Consider the following 15,233-nt stretch of genomic DNA (forward strand, 5'->3'; position numbering starts at 1 on the left):
AAGAAGGGTGGTAAGTCACTGGAGTCCAACTAGCGCTCTATCTTGCTTACTTCAGTCCTGTCAAAAGTATTGAAAGAAAAAAATCATCAATTCCCAATTCCTACACTACCTTGAAGACATCCACCTAACAAATGACTGCCAGTATGGATTCCATCACTGCCGATCAACAGGAGATCTGCTCACATATGTCACCCATTTATGGAAAAATGCCATTGAGAAATTTGGCGAATCTCAAGTGGTTGCACTAGATATCTCCGATGCCTTTGACTAGGTCTGGCACAAAGGCCTACTAAGCAAACTACCATCATTCGATCTGATCCAGGACTTCTGTAGTTGGATTGCCAGCTTTCTGTCTGGGTGCAAACTGTGTGTGATGGTGAATGGCTCCCTATCCTCTCATCCTTCAATTAATGTTGGGGTTCCACAAGGTTCTGTCCTCTCACCAACTCTCTTCCTGCTATATATCAATGACCTACTTCAATTAACCTCCAACCCAATACACAGTTTTGTAGACAACAGCACACTACACTCCTCGCTTGCATTTGATAAACCTTACCCTACACAACTCACCTCAAACTACAGAACATCAATCACCACCACACTCAAATCTGATCACCAAGCCATCCTACAATGGGGTAGGGATAACCTCATCAATTTCAATGCCAATAAAACCCAGTTCTGTACTATTTCCCATAAAAAAGGACCATTTTTTTCTCACTATCCTTTTTGATGATACCCAAATTTCCAGACAGTTTGAGATCTCGCTTCTTGGAATTACCCTCACATCAAACTTCACCTAGCATAAACACATCACAACCATTGCATCTTCAGCTTCAAAAAAACCTAGGATTTCTCTTTTGCTGAAGACGTTACTTCACCCCTGAACAGCTGTTAACATTATGAAAATCTGCCCAGCAATCGAATACTGCTCCCACATATGGGGTGGGGTCATTAATAATGACCCATCCCTTACCAACCCTCTCCCCCGACTTTTCCACAGCAATGGTTTCTGCAGAATGTATATTCTACAAATATTTCCATGGGAAATGCTTATCTGAAATAACATCAATAATTCCTCCACTCAGTACTAAGCTTGTTGGAACACATGCAGCTACTGCTCAACATCCCTTCACAGTACACCTAGAAAAAACAAAACAAGTTTCTTTTCCTCTTCCTTTATCCCTGCAACTGCTGCACTGTGGAACAGTCTCCTACCTGCTGTGTTTCCCAAGGAATACAATTTACAGTCATTCAAATGTAAACAAGTTCCTCCTTTCCCAACCCACTACTCATACACGGTACTAATGTACTATAGGTTGACCAACCAACCTCTTGTGTATGGGCACAACATAAAAAAAAAAAAAACAACCAAAAACTATTACCACTATACTAAAAATTTTATGCTTTTAAGTACAATTTCCCCAAATGCAAATTACCTGCAAAAGACTATACTTTAAATTGTGTAATTTAAAGTAGAAAATTCTAATAAAAATAACAAAATTCGAATAATGAAAATAATGGAAAGTATTTCCCTTGTACATACTGTCCTGTGTTCCCTGATGACAGCAATTTGACTTTGCCAATATAAGAAGTATTAATTAAAGTTATTATAATTAATATTCAGTATACATTGTAATTTCTTAATAAAATAACAGCTATAAATAGTCAACATAACATAATAGTCATCAGCCTTTCTAAGAGAATTACATGAAAAAATTATATATCAACAATTTTCCTGCAATGTAAAATTAAATTACATTTAAAATTTAATTACATTTGACAAGTTATATTCTTGTTTATTTAAAAATGTTTAAACCATTTTAAATGAAAGGAAACTATACTACTCTTTGAACTGTACATTCACTAAAAATTAATTTTCTGTAATGAAAAAAAAAACAAAAGTAAAACAAAAAGTAAAAAATGCTTACCAGGATATATCTGTATCAGTAGAGATAATGATAATAAAATAAACGTATTCATTCTGAAAGAATTCAGTTTACTGTACTGGATGACTGGATGAAAAAGGATCTATCTGCTTCCAGAAAATTCTGTTACAAAAAAGTTCCATTTATATATATATACACACACACACACACACACATACATACTATATGCATATTCATAAGTAATAATGTCTCTCAATTATCCACACTGGAAAATCAATTTGCTCACTGAGCACAATACACTTAACTGAATTATGTTACAACACACACACACACACATTGATAAAAGAGACAGCAGATGTGCTCACCCAATTAAACTGGTTTCCAGTCATCTGGGAGATGGATAAATGAGAGATTGTATAATATACTAAAAAATATTACTAATAACATAAAATGGTAACAGATTTCTACTTTGCAGAGAATTTAGGCTAATTGATTTTTTTCTGATCTTATAAGTCTTTTCCTTGTCTACATATAAATAGAAAGAAAATCTTTTTATGTGAATCCTACTCATGAAAGGTAAGCCTAGAATTTTTTTGCTTTTACTTTAATTAATGTTTAAGGAATTTTTTGTATTTTTCTTTATTTTTTGCAGTCTGGAAACCCTATACAGTTAACTGAGGAAATTAACTTTTAAACTTTAACTTCCTTTTAAATTTTAATTTAAAGGTAGGAAGTTAATAATAAGAGAGAGAGAGAGGAGAGCAGATATGTAATCCACTTGGCCAAGCAAGCTGAGTGGCTAGGGTTAGCTGTCGCTATAGCAAACTTGTAGGGATCACAGGAATAATTTCTTATAATGAATAGCTCAGCATAACAAACCTCTTTTAGCAATGTAGCTATTGGACTCTGAGGTTTTTCACTTGTTTGTCATAGCATTGTTTGCTGTGGTGAGAGATGACAGTATGTGATATTCAGAAAATGAAAAGTAGCTGTTCTTTGAGGATCAGGTGGTGGTAGAGAGGATTCAGAGACAAGTGATTAAACTGGTGATGTGACACGATAAAAACTTATAAGATATTATTAAAGGGATTTTATAAAATTGATGCAAAGGAAATATAACAACTAGTCAGAGAACTAGTGGTCATCCATGGAAGTTGTGTAACAGTGTGATTAATACGGTGTATGGACTAGATTTTTTCATGGAGAATGGTGAATGAGTGGAATGGATTGCCAGAATTAGTTGTGAGCTTCCTGATGGTGCATGAATTTAAGGAGAGGTATGATACTGTGTACACTATTTAGTTTGGATCTCCCACAATGAGTCTTCAGACTCCATGGAGATACTGTATATTAATAATAATAATATCTCCATATAAAATAAACTCTTCTATCCAATTACAGTGTTAAACATTTGGTGTTTTAGAATTTTTATTTTATAAAGACTTATTTCTATGCTGAATATTTTTCATTATTGTAAAATTCTAGGTTTCACTTATGTATCTGACTTCAGGACAGGACACAGGAAAGGCTGCAAAACTTAGAACAATGAAATGTATGGGCAAAGAGGTTATGAATAAAGAGGAAACTTAACTCAAATTAATTTGTCAAGTGTTTTACATGGTTTTATCTTTTTTCATGAGCTGGTAAAATAGCAGATTAAACAAATCAAAGTTTGGACCTGTCATTAAGCTTTATTCAAAAGAACCATATTTAACCATCTCCTCTCAGTGCATCAGATGCTGTAGTGCCCTAGTTAATAAAAGATAAAACATGTTGATGTTTCTTGAATAGATGGAGGTTGTAACAGAAAGTGACTTCCTTCCACTGTTTTCCTTCAGAAAACAGTGGGAGGAAGGCTGTTCCAAGGAACAAAATTGATGTAATGAACCAATTCCTCATTAAGGATGAGAAGCTGGTTTGGAAACTTTATGAAGAAGTTTGGATGGATGGTTGCATTTTCAATTGAAGAAAAGCAGAGAGAAACAATAGTATACAGAAGAGTAAAACATATCTTTTTTTCTTTTTTTTTTTTCTATGTTGCTCCCACCAATGAAAGATTATTTGCAAACCTATAGTACATTTGATACTGTGAGTGGATTAAAGATTTTTTTTTCTTTTCTATTTTTGTATCAATCATGTATTATTATTATTATTATTTTTTTTTTTTTGCATTTTTAATTTATTATCTTTTACATAGTCTGGAAACCCTGTTCTAGAGACCAAACATGGAACTTTTTCAAGCCACTTCAGGTCTCCAATAAGCAGGGTAGTGGTCTCACACCAGGAACCCAACATGAAAGGCTTCCAATAAGCAGGTGGTGGTGTCAAGGTGGATGATGAAGTTTATCTTCCTCTACAGGAAATGGAAAGAAAACAGAATATCTATGGGAGTGTTTGTAGTGAGTCTGAGAGAGAGAAAGTGTCATCTATTAATAGACTCTCAGACTCTTCTAGAAGGCATCAAGCACATTTAAGTACGTGTTTTAGTGCACCATGCCAAAAACAAGAGCAACATTCTAATGTTCTGCAGATTTGCAGAACATTTTTCCATTTCATTACACTTTGTTAAATTCACAGACCAGGTTTAGGAAGCAAAGCAGTCAGTAATGATTTAACACAAACTGTTACCAATCCACCAAATTCCAGATAATTCTCATCATTCTCCCAACAATCCGGGCCTTTTCTCAATCAGCTCTCCTCTTGATAAGTCTGACTATAATTATTTCTTTTTCTACAGATCATCTTTCTCCCAGCCAATCTTAGCCTTGCAACCTAGTAACGAATGACTTGGGATTTCTCTGTCTCATTTGTGTGGTCTAATTGATTCTGATCTTACAATCCTAGCTCTTGCTCTGATCTAATAACTGAAATTATTCTTGCTGGGATGCTGTAAAAAATTTCAAAATTTCAAGCAAAGCAACACAGATTAGGTGGGAGAACTAGGAGCCATCCATGGAAACTGAGCAAGAGTGTAGTTAGCAGGGGTGTCAGAACTAGGTTTTTTACTTGAATAGTGGTCAATGAGTGGAATAAGCTGCCAGAGTTCTGTTGTGGGTGCCATGACTGTGAATGAGTTCCAAGCAAAGTATGACAGATACTGTGCGAATGCTGAACCCTTGACATGATGTTTAGGGCCTCCTGTGATGAGGGGTCTAAGGACTCCTTGGAGTTGTCTGTAATAATAATAATAACACTAAAGAAAAAAGTTGAAAGGAGAATTGTTAAAGGAAGAACGTATTTTTATTTATTTTTTTATAAATTGATCCCATACATGAAACATCAAGCACCTATTGGCACTAATGTGCTTATAGGTGCTTGATGTTTCATGTTAGGTGTGCAGGTGATGAGTCAGAAAGAAGTTAATTGACATTATTTTTGAAGAGTTGCTGTAGTTGTTTGGAAATACTTCTTGATGTAATCTGTTCCAAACAACGGGGGAAGATGGAATAAAAGCAAGTTCAATGTGTTTGCAGTTGCAAAAGGGAGCTGGGCGGGCAGCTGCTGCTGCTCTTGTATTAACAGCTGCAACAGAAAGTGGAGGAATGACGGTTGCCAGTTCAGTGGAGCAATGACCACTGAAATACCTGTAGAATAGACACAGAGCTAAAACACTGCATCTGTGAGATAGAGGTTGAAGTGGATTGATAAGTGATAAGTAGATTGGTGGATAGTGTCAAGAATTTTTAGAGATGTTTTAGGTGCTCCACCACAAATGTGTGAGCAGTATTCTAAGTATGGCAGATTTGGGATTTGTAAATTGTTAAGAAGAGTTGGCTGAGTGTAAAATAGCATCATGAAAGACAATAACTAGTTTTTTGGATGTTGAGATGCCAGGAGAGGCTAGAGGTGAATCTTAGTCCGAGCAGAGACATCTAATCTTGTCTGCTGATTTGTGTATTATTGAGGATAAGGAAATGTGAACTGAGATTTCTTTGGCGAGAGAGGAGGCAAGATTGTGTTCTGGTGGCATTAAATGCAATCAGATTGTTCTCACTCCATTGAAGAATAGTACATACATTAGTGTTTAAGGCACTAGTTGTAGAGCTTGATGCCTGGGATATCTGTACACTGCATGGTTTGTCAAATGAGTAGGATGAATGGAGAGTAGGTTATTTATATATATGAGAAAGAAGGTAGGTCACAGGACAGAGGTCTAAGGTACTCCTGCATTGGTGGTGAAGCTCGAAGAGAGGAAGCCACTAAACATGACAAACAGTGAAAAACCATAGAGGAGGGTAACAACCCAATTACAGACGGTGGCAGGTAGACAGAAGGATGTGTTTAGCAAGCCTTCATGCTAGACAAAATTAAAGGTTCTGGAAATGTCAAAAGTGATAACACAAGTTTCACAGACCCTTTCCAATGCACATGTCCAGTGGTAAGTGATGCAAGATAAGAGGTCAGCAGTGGATCTTGAATGGCAGAATCCATACTAGTGGTTGCTGATTAATTGATGGGCCTCTAGGTAGTGGAGAAGTTAGCTATTGATGATTTTCTACATTATTTTGGAGAGGACTGAGGTGATGGCAATTGGCTGGTAGTTTGACAGCAGACTTCTATCTCCCATTTTTAAAATAGGCTGGATACAGGATTACTTCCACACATTGGAATAAGTACCTGCTGTGTATAATAGATTGTAGAGACAATACAAGATGGGTGTTAGCTCTTGAGCACAGTGTTTGAGAACAAATCGAGAAATGCCATCAGGACCAGGAGCCTTTTTTGAATCCAAGTTATTTAGTAATTTTCTGATGTTTTTTTGCTGACTACAAGAAGCATAGAGTGCTTGGATTTTGGTATGACAGTGATCTTCCTTAGTCATCAATGCAGGAGTTTGAGAATAAGAGCAATACTAGGAGGCCAGCTTTATCTTTGGATGAACAGGATGAGAGAGAGAGAGGTGGATGTGCAGGTAAACAGAAGTTGTCTGCAATAACCTTACAAATGGATCAGAAGGCATGACTTCTATTTGGACAGGAGGCAGGTTTTCTGCTGTTGGCCTTTATGAAATCGGATTTGGACCTACTGATGACTGCTTTGCATTTGTTGTGTGGTTTGCTATAGGCAAAGTATGAAGCTGAAGTTCTTGATGAAAGCCACCTGCAATAAGCTAAATTTTTTTCTTCAACTGCTCTGATACACTTTCTGATGAACCAGTGCTTGGAAAGTGGACAAGAATTCGGAGAAGAATGGACAATGAAGGTATTCATGTCAGTGAGAATTTCTGTGACTCATTCAGAGCAGGTGTTAGGTTTGGATGAGCTGAAGCAATAGTCTGACCATGTAAAGGAGGATAAAAGTTCTGGAGGTCATCCCATTTGGTGCCTTAGTAGTGCCAGAGGATGCGAGGTCAGGAGTGGCTTGAGGAAGAGCATTCTGTGAGAGAGAGAAGAGGCTTGTACAAGATTGTGATCTGAGTTGGTGAGAGGGGAGGTGACCTGTACAGTGTATTTGAAGGGAGAACTGGTTAAAAAGAGATCCAAAGTATTGGGCTAGTGAAGAGGGTAATCAACAATTCATGCAGGTAGATGAATGAATTTGCATTAGGTCACTGCTTATGGCAAAAATTTCTGCTTCTCATCCAGTTTGGTTAGTGCTATTGGAAAAGGGGGAGCTAGCTGGAATTATGGATATTGAGGTCCACTAGGAAGATGATGTCACTATTTGGATAGATTGATTGCAGATGGTTGAGTTTCATGGAGTGGATCTGGGTAGTTATTGGAGTTTGAAGAAGAATAAATGTAGCAGATGAATATTACTGGATAGGGCAAAGAAACCTTGCGCCAGAGGAGGTCAAAAGCAGGGGATTCTAAATTAGCCTCTCTCTGACATGTAATGTCTGAACTTAAAAGTAATAGGACCACTCTTGTGGAGAAAGGAATTGGATAGTGTGCAATATGGACATTGGAGGTGGACAGTAGTGGATGCATGTGCTATTTGGATTTCTGTCAAAAATAGATCTGGTTTGGATGACTAAATGCCAGTGAATGTCATTTATGTTGTGTGTTGATGCCACAAATGTTAGTGATGTGGATGTTAAAGTGAGATTTTGTGTAGTGATTTTCATGTGTGGAGATTCTAGCATGATTTGTAATGAAGCAATTGGTTGCATTGTGTATTTTTTTATTGGAATTCATTTATGAGGGAAATTCCTTTTTGTCACAGTGTCACTGTCTATAAGGTTCATCATTGGTTTGTTCATTGTTAGATGGAAGGATAAAGTGGGGATGTGCAATGACAGAAGATAGACTCTTGGACATCCATACAGAGAGTGACCAGTCTCGTTCCATAATATGGCCTCAGCAGCACCTCCTGCATACCACTACCCAGACTCCATCTCCAGGCACAACCTGCAAAGTATATGGCAGTGGTATTATCCACCAGTTGATCATGAAGCCTCCTGACTTGTTACTGACAGGTTTGGGCCCATGCACTAACTGATGGCCAGCCTGTGACACCACTGTTTCAGCTGATGTACCCTTGAAATAGAGAAGGTTATGGGTCTCTAAGTATGTATAGCATGGCCTTGAAGGGTATAACTCTCTCTGCACATAGAAGGAAAGGAGGAATAATAGAAAGTATTAAAACACTATAATAATGAAGAATAGAAGAGCAGTTTAACAAAAGTAATTTCAATGAAAACAAAGAATCGAATCAAACCTGGGAAATCTTTTAAGAAAAATACTAAGCAGCATATGAAGTCTGAGAAGAGAGAGAAAGAGAACAGTTGGAAATAAAAGGAAGAGATACACTCCTTGAAACTCTGAGGAAATTAAACTATTGGGGGAAAAAAAAAAAAGCCTAGAATACACAAGATAAAGCTAAAATATATAACAGATACAAAAGATTAAGAAATGAAACTAGTAACAAAAATCTAGGAAATAAAATAAAAATTCCATGATAACTATTTGAAACAGCTTGAATGTAACTTTTATGGTACACAGCAAATATAGAGAGCGATTAAAAACCAAAGAACTGAATTTCATGAATACATAAATATACCTTTAATTGAACTAAAATGTTGGGAAGAACATTTTACTAAATTGTATGAAGATGAAGAAAAAATAACATTACCTAAATTTGATGAAGACTTAGAAATAACATTACAATGAAAACATTTTAAGAAAAATTAGAAACAAAATGCTAGAATACACAAAATACAGATTGAATTTTAAAATATGGAGGAAGAGAACAGTTAACTGTTACATCAGTTAACTAAACAATTAAAAAAAGTGCTTTCTAAAAACAAATACCAGATGAATGGAGGGGAAATATCACAGTGTCATGCTTTAAAAAAAAAGGAGATAAAACAAATCCAAATAATTACAGAGGAATCAATCTATGACCAACCACCTTGAAAATATGGAGGTAGTTTCGGCCAAGTGGTCTAAGGCACTGGTTTTAGGTACCGGTCTCACTGAGGCATAGGTTTGAATCCTGCCACTGCCAGTAGTTTTGCCTCAACTACTCTTGTGTGCCTCCATAGCACAATTGGAAGAACAGTGGAACATTGCCCCCCCTTCGATTGGAAAAGACCTGGTTTCGATTCTCAACATGACAAGTGGAATCCTTATGTGGGTTTTTTTCAATTGAAGATGAGTTAGCCAATCTCATACAAGGGTAGCAGAGTTTTTCTCCCGGGCTCGGGTTTTTCATCCCACATACAGAAAAATCAGCCTTCAGAACACACAATTTACAGACAAAAAACCATACTACTGTTGGTGATAATGGGCAGTAGATGGCACACTGATAGTAGTAAGTAGTGTCACAGTAGGAGAATTAAGTAGTAGCAGAGAGGATGAGATGTATTTAGAAAAGTAGAATACAGTGCCCTCTTGCGATGAGTCCTTAGATTCCTTGGAGGCATCATGTAATAATAATAATAAATCTGTGCAAAACTTATTCAAGAAATCTCTAATATTAAACGATGAACAACAAGGATTTAGATCTGGAAAATCTTGAATCAACATGTTTGCAGTGAAACAACCAATAGAAAAATCAATTCAAAAGTATAAAATTAAAAGATAATTTAAATATAATAGTGTAAATAAAAATAAATCTAAGAAGCTTATCAAATATATTTATACAGATCATAAATGTGCAATAATGTACAGCAATAATGAAAGAAAGAAACTGAATCAAAGAAAGGAATTAGACAGGGTAATTCATTAAGTCCTCTACTGTTCAATATTTTAATACATAAAATAATAACAAAACTGAAGATAAGAAGGCTTAAATGGAATAAAAATTTATAATAATATAGTAAATCTAATCTATGTAGATGATGTAGTAAAGGTGGCAGACAAAGATAATTTACAAAAGAAGTATTTCATTTCCAAAAGATTTTTCAAAAATATATTAGTAAAAGGATATTTTTGCTAATACATAGTATTATATATAGTATTATTACATGACACTCCAAGGAGTCCTAGGACTTTGCTGGAGGGCACTCTACTCCATTCCCACACATCTAACCGTCTCTCCTATAGGAAATAAACAGGAAAACCGAAATTTGATAAAATTAGAAATGAAGAAATAAACAAAAAGTGTTCCTTACAAAAAGATGCATGTGTAGCACACAGGAAAAAAGAATGGCAAGAGCCTAACAACAGAATACAAAAAGAAAGAATAATAGACAATTATATAAATGAAACCAAAATAACAGGATACCAGTAGGCAGACTATGAAAACGATGGAAAGATGGACTGCAAATAAACATTGTTTCTAAAAGTAAACAGACTTTTTAAATGTATAACATATTCCTAAAGCGGAAGATTGAATGGAGTTGAATGACCTCCTGCAAAGTAATCTGGGACTCCAAGAAAATGCTATATACAGTGGCGCACCCAGAGGGGGGGGGGGCAAGGGGCCCCCGGGCACTCCCCAAAGAAAAGGAAAAAACACTAGAAAAATTTCCAAAAATCTTTTCCTAATTAAAATTCATTTTTTTTTTATTTATGTTGTGAATTTAACTTATGAATTAGCGATCACTGCAGATGCTCAGTTATAGGTCGTATGCGATGTGTAGTGTGTATTCGCAAAATGTCTACTCAACTCGGCCCCCCCCCCAAAGGTTAAATCCTGAGCGCTCGGCCCCATCCAAGATTAAATCTTGAGTTATATATATTTCAGTTATATATATATATATATATATATATATATATATATATAACTGAAAAGGTCATAAGGTATTCATGTTTTCACATTTAGTACTGTTAAAATAAATTCACAAAAAGTTATTCATAAAGTACACGTTTTCAAGTTGGGTGCATAATGCACTATTTCATAATTCTGGAGGCAAAGCGAGGGAAGATGTATGAGAAATAGCCTGCTCGAATGCTTGCGCAGATCTAAGTAGAGAGAGTGATCCTTGGAGCATGCAGAAAAAGTACCGGTAATCGACAATGGAGAGCGGAGAGCGTGCTTTCCGCTTTCTGCGTACGCTGGTACAGTATATATTATCCATTTTTCTGATCAATCACCCTTACGTTTGAGTGCTATTTTAATTTTGCGTAAGCAATACAAACATGATGGAAACAAGGTGGCTGACAGAAAAAGTTCCTCCAAGAAAACATCCCCATTTCATCAAAATTGAATTTTGTAAGTATCACTGATTGCAAAAATATCAGTATACCAAGTTTTACAAGAAAACTATTATGGAAATACTAAATTACCAGCATGCCATGCTTTAGATTCCATCACTCATATCAAATAGAAATACTTCTCACGACTGATTTGAATCCATAAATGTATTACTAGCGCCTCTGATGGCAGCTATATAAACTAATTTCTCATATCCAGGTTATCTAAGAAACAACATGGCACTGTATATCTGATTTTAAAAATAAATAAATAAATAAAAAATAATGATGATAGTGGCGTTCTGTGCACTTATTCGATTAAGTAGTGGAGACGGAAAGTCTCTACCACTTAATCGAATTCTGCAGAGTAAAGCAGAAGGCTCTCCTCGACGAGTCCTTGGAGTTCTCACGTAATACTACTACTACTACTACTACTACTACTACTACTACTACTAATAATAATAATAATAATATGTAATAATAATAATATGTAAAGTTAGATAGGGCTAAATGGCCTCGCCTACTCCCCGTATACGGGAATAAAAAGGCGTTAGCTGATTTTTTTTTTTTAATATGTAAAAAAGTGAATCAAATACAGTGAAAGTAAGAGGCTAATAGCAATTTAGAAATGACTATTTTGAGAATTTTGATTTTTTTTTGTTATTATTAGTTGAGCTATTGATGTTGTTGTTATTATTATTATTACTTACTTACCTACACAGAACACCACTATCAATATTATTATTATTATTATTATTTTAACGGTGTCTCCATGGAGTCAAAAGACTCATCGCGGGAGACCCGACATTGACACACTAACCATTATTTACACAATACCTCTCATACCTCTCCTTAAATTCATTCACAGTCGAAGCATTCACAACCACCTCTGACAAAGCATTCCACCCATTCACAACCCTCCAAATAAAAAATCTAGTCCTAACACCCTTGTTAACCACACTCTTACACAATTTCCAGGGATGGCCACTCGTTCTCTCACATTCTGCACTGGTCTTAAGAACATCATCAGTATCAATCCTGTAAAATCCCTTTAACAATTTAAATACCTCTATCATATCTTCTCTCCTACGTCCATCAGCTAGTTTTTGGAGCCCACAGATCATCAATCTATCTTCATAGGCAACATCCCACAGACCTGCAACAATCTTTGTAACCCGCCTCTGAATCCTCTCCACCACTTCTGCATCACCAAGAAATTCTGGCGACCAGATCTGTGCACAATAGTCCAAATGCGGCCTTATTAATGCCTTATAGAGTGTAACAATAACTTCCCTATCCCTGCTTGTTAGTGTGTTCCTCAACAACCATGTAATTTGATGTGATGTTTTGGCAATCTTTGCAATATGCCCTTTAAACTTAAGTTCTCTGTCCACAATAACTCCCAAGTCTCTTGTCTCATCAACTTCCTGCAGTTCAGTTCCGTTAATATAGTAAACAGCATGCGATGTCATCCTCCCGAAGTGCATCACCTTACACTTAGCCACATTGAACTGACAGCCATTTACATCAGTCCATACCGTCAGCCTATTTAAGTCATCCTGTAAAATATCCACATCTTTTGAATTGATTATCGCTCTTCCCAATTTTGCATCATCTGCAAACAAGTGGATATTTCCATTCAAGGTATTTCCAATATCATTGATGTACAAATTAAACAATAGAGGACCAAGAACTGAGCCCTGAGGTACACCACTACTCACTTGCCTTTTCCTGGACTCAGCTCCTCCGTAAACCACTCTTTGATATCTGTCCACCAGCCATCCTTTAATCCAAATCACCATCTTCGGATCCATACCCATTTGCTCTAATTTATGTAACAGAGTTCCATGTGGAATCCTGTCAAAATCCTTTGCAAAGTCAAGCAGTATTACTGAGTAAGGATTTCCTTTATCCAACTCCAGTGTTACTTTATGATAGAAAGTAAGCAAATTCTTAGGCAAGACCTACCCTTCACAAAACCATGTTGCCCCTTATAAAGTATCATATTGCTGTCCACCCAGTCCTGAATTCTAATTTTAAACAATTTCTCCAAAATCTTAACTACCACTACAGATATATTGATTGGTCTATAATTTGCAACCTTAGTCTTAGAGCCTCCCTTGGGCAATGGAACTATTTTCCCCTCTTTCCATGGCACTTTACCAGAACTGAGGCTTAAATTAAACATTCTGGTTAGTGGAGTTGCTAATTCTCTTGCACATTCTCGTAACACATGGATCGATATGCCATCTAACCCAATGGCAGTGTTAGCATTAAGGTTCTTTAATATATTAAGCACCTCAATTTCATCTATCTCTATACTCTCATCAGTCAGTGGCACATCTGACACTGCACTATCACTACGAAGATGGTACACTTTTGCAAAATGATCACTAAACAATTCAACTATTTGATTAGCTTCAGTAATTTCCCTACCATCAACACTTTTTAAAGTAATCTTTTCATGGATATTCTTCCTTTTACTAGCCACATAGCGAAAGAACTCTTTAGGGTTTCTTTTGGATTCATCAGCTAGCTTCCTCTCGTAATTAGCTTTGGCTATCCTTACCATACAGGTTACTCTCTTTGCCTGTTCCTTATATTGCTCATTGGAACGCTCATCACCTTTTTCTTTATACGTCCTCCACAACCTTTTCTTTATCTGCAACTCCTGTTTAATAGTATTATTCATCCATTTTACTCCTACTTGATTTCTCCTTCTGACTCTGGAAATACAGTCTGATACAGCTTTCTTCAAATACTCCTTGAGAATCTCCCACGCACCATCAACATCTTTCCCCTTGAATTTCTCATGCCATAGTACAGCTGAAAGCTGACTTCTCAGTTTGCCATAATCACCAGCCTTGTAATTACACATATACCCAGGTCAAGACAACATGATCGATTTCCCCAAGTGGAGACATTGTAACTAAATTACTTATTCATATGTTCTCCGATGTTATGACCAGATCTAACACTCTATAATCTCTTGTCCCTTCCATCACATGCTGACTCAGGTAATTATCTCTTAACAACTGTATAAACTCCATTTCCATCATCATCACTATCATTTTGAAAAAGTAATACACACAAGACAAAAACTACTTACAGAAATATAGCATCATCTTACAAAAGCAGTATGGCTTCCAGAAAACAAAGAGCACCACCATGTTATTAGAGGACAATACAAAAGAATTAAATAAAGATCTTGATAAAAATAAATTTGCTATCCTTGTACTTCTTGATCTTACCGAAGCTTTTGACACACTTGACTATGAAATACTGGTGACCAAACTATACTCAGTCGGAATAAAAGGACATTACATACCTGATTTAGGAATTATCTCAGAGAGACAGAATGCAAGTAACAAAAATAAGCACATATCACAACCTTGGAATACAAACACAGCACAGAATCCCTTAAGGAGCAATATTATCACCCACTGTTCAACAAATACATAAATAACATTAAAAAATGGCCACACGAAGTCAATATTTCAATACACAGGTGACACAACACTACTAACAGTTCACACAGACATTAATGCTGGACTCTCCAAAGCACAACATGACCAAAACAAAATAACAGCCTACTTCTATCACAATTTAATTATACTAAACAACACTAAAACGCTAATGCTAATAAAAAATCCCATGAATTGTACATCCTGCATCACTAACGATATATAGTCACACATACCATTGCGTTAAACATGAAAGCTGCCACTGTTCCGAAACTACACACTCGAAACACACTTTAAATACC

At 36.2% G+C, this 15,233-nt stretch overlaps 1 protein-coding gene across 5 annotated transcripts in view; it reads right to left on the minus strand.

Annotated features, from left to right (window-relative positions):
* Scgalpha (sarcoglycan alpha) overlaps nucleotides 1-11,626 on the minus strand; it is a 190,403-nt gene extending 178,777 nt beyond the window's left edge. For 4 of the 5 annotated variants that reach the window (XM_090410037.1, XM_090410036.1, XM_090410039.1 and 1 more), the window contains exons 1-2: nucleotides 11,561-11,626; nucleotides 1,929-2,048 (exon numbers count right to left, since the gene is read on the minus strand). In XM_090410037.1, the coding sequence (XP_090266163.1) occupies nucleotides 1,929-1,980 (52 nt within the window). In that variant the 5' untranslated portion in view covers nucleotides 1,981-2,048; nucleotides 11,561-11,626. The remainder of the gene's footprint in view (nucleotides 1-1,928; nucleotides 2,049-11,560) is intronic. The other variant, XM_090410038.1, reaches the window with a different exon arrangement.
* Between the last annotated feature and the right edge of the window lie 3,607 nt (nucleotides 11,627-15,233).

The sequence above is a fragment of the Typopeltis vanoorti genome, chromosome 20, assembly GCF_054136105.1.
Source record: "Typopeltis vanoorti isolate ZY-2024b chromosome 20, IOZ_Tvanoo_1.0, whole genome shotgun sequence".
NCBI classification, from domain to species: Eukaryota; Metazoa; Arthropoda; class Arachnida; order Uropygi; family Thelyphonidae; genus Typopeltis; species Typopeltis vanoorti.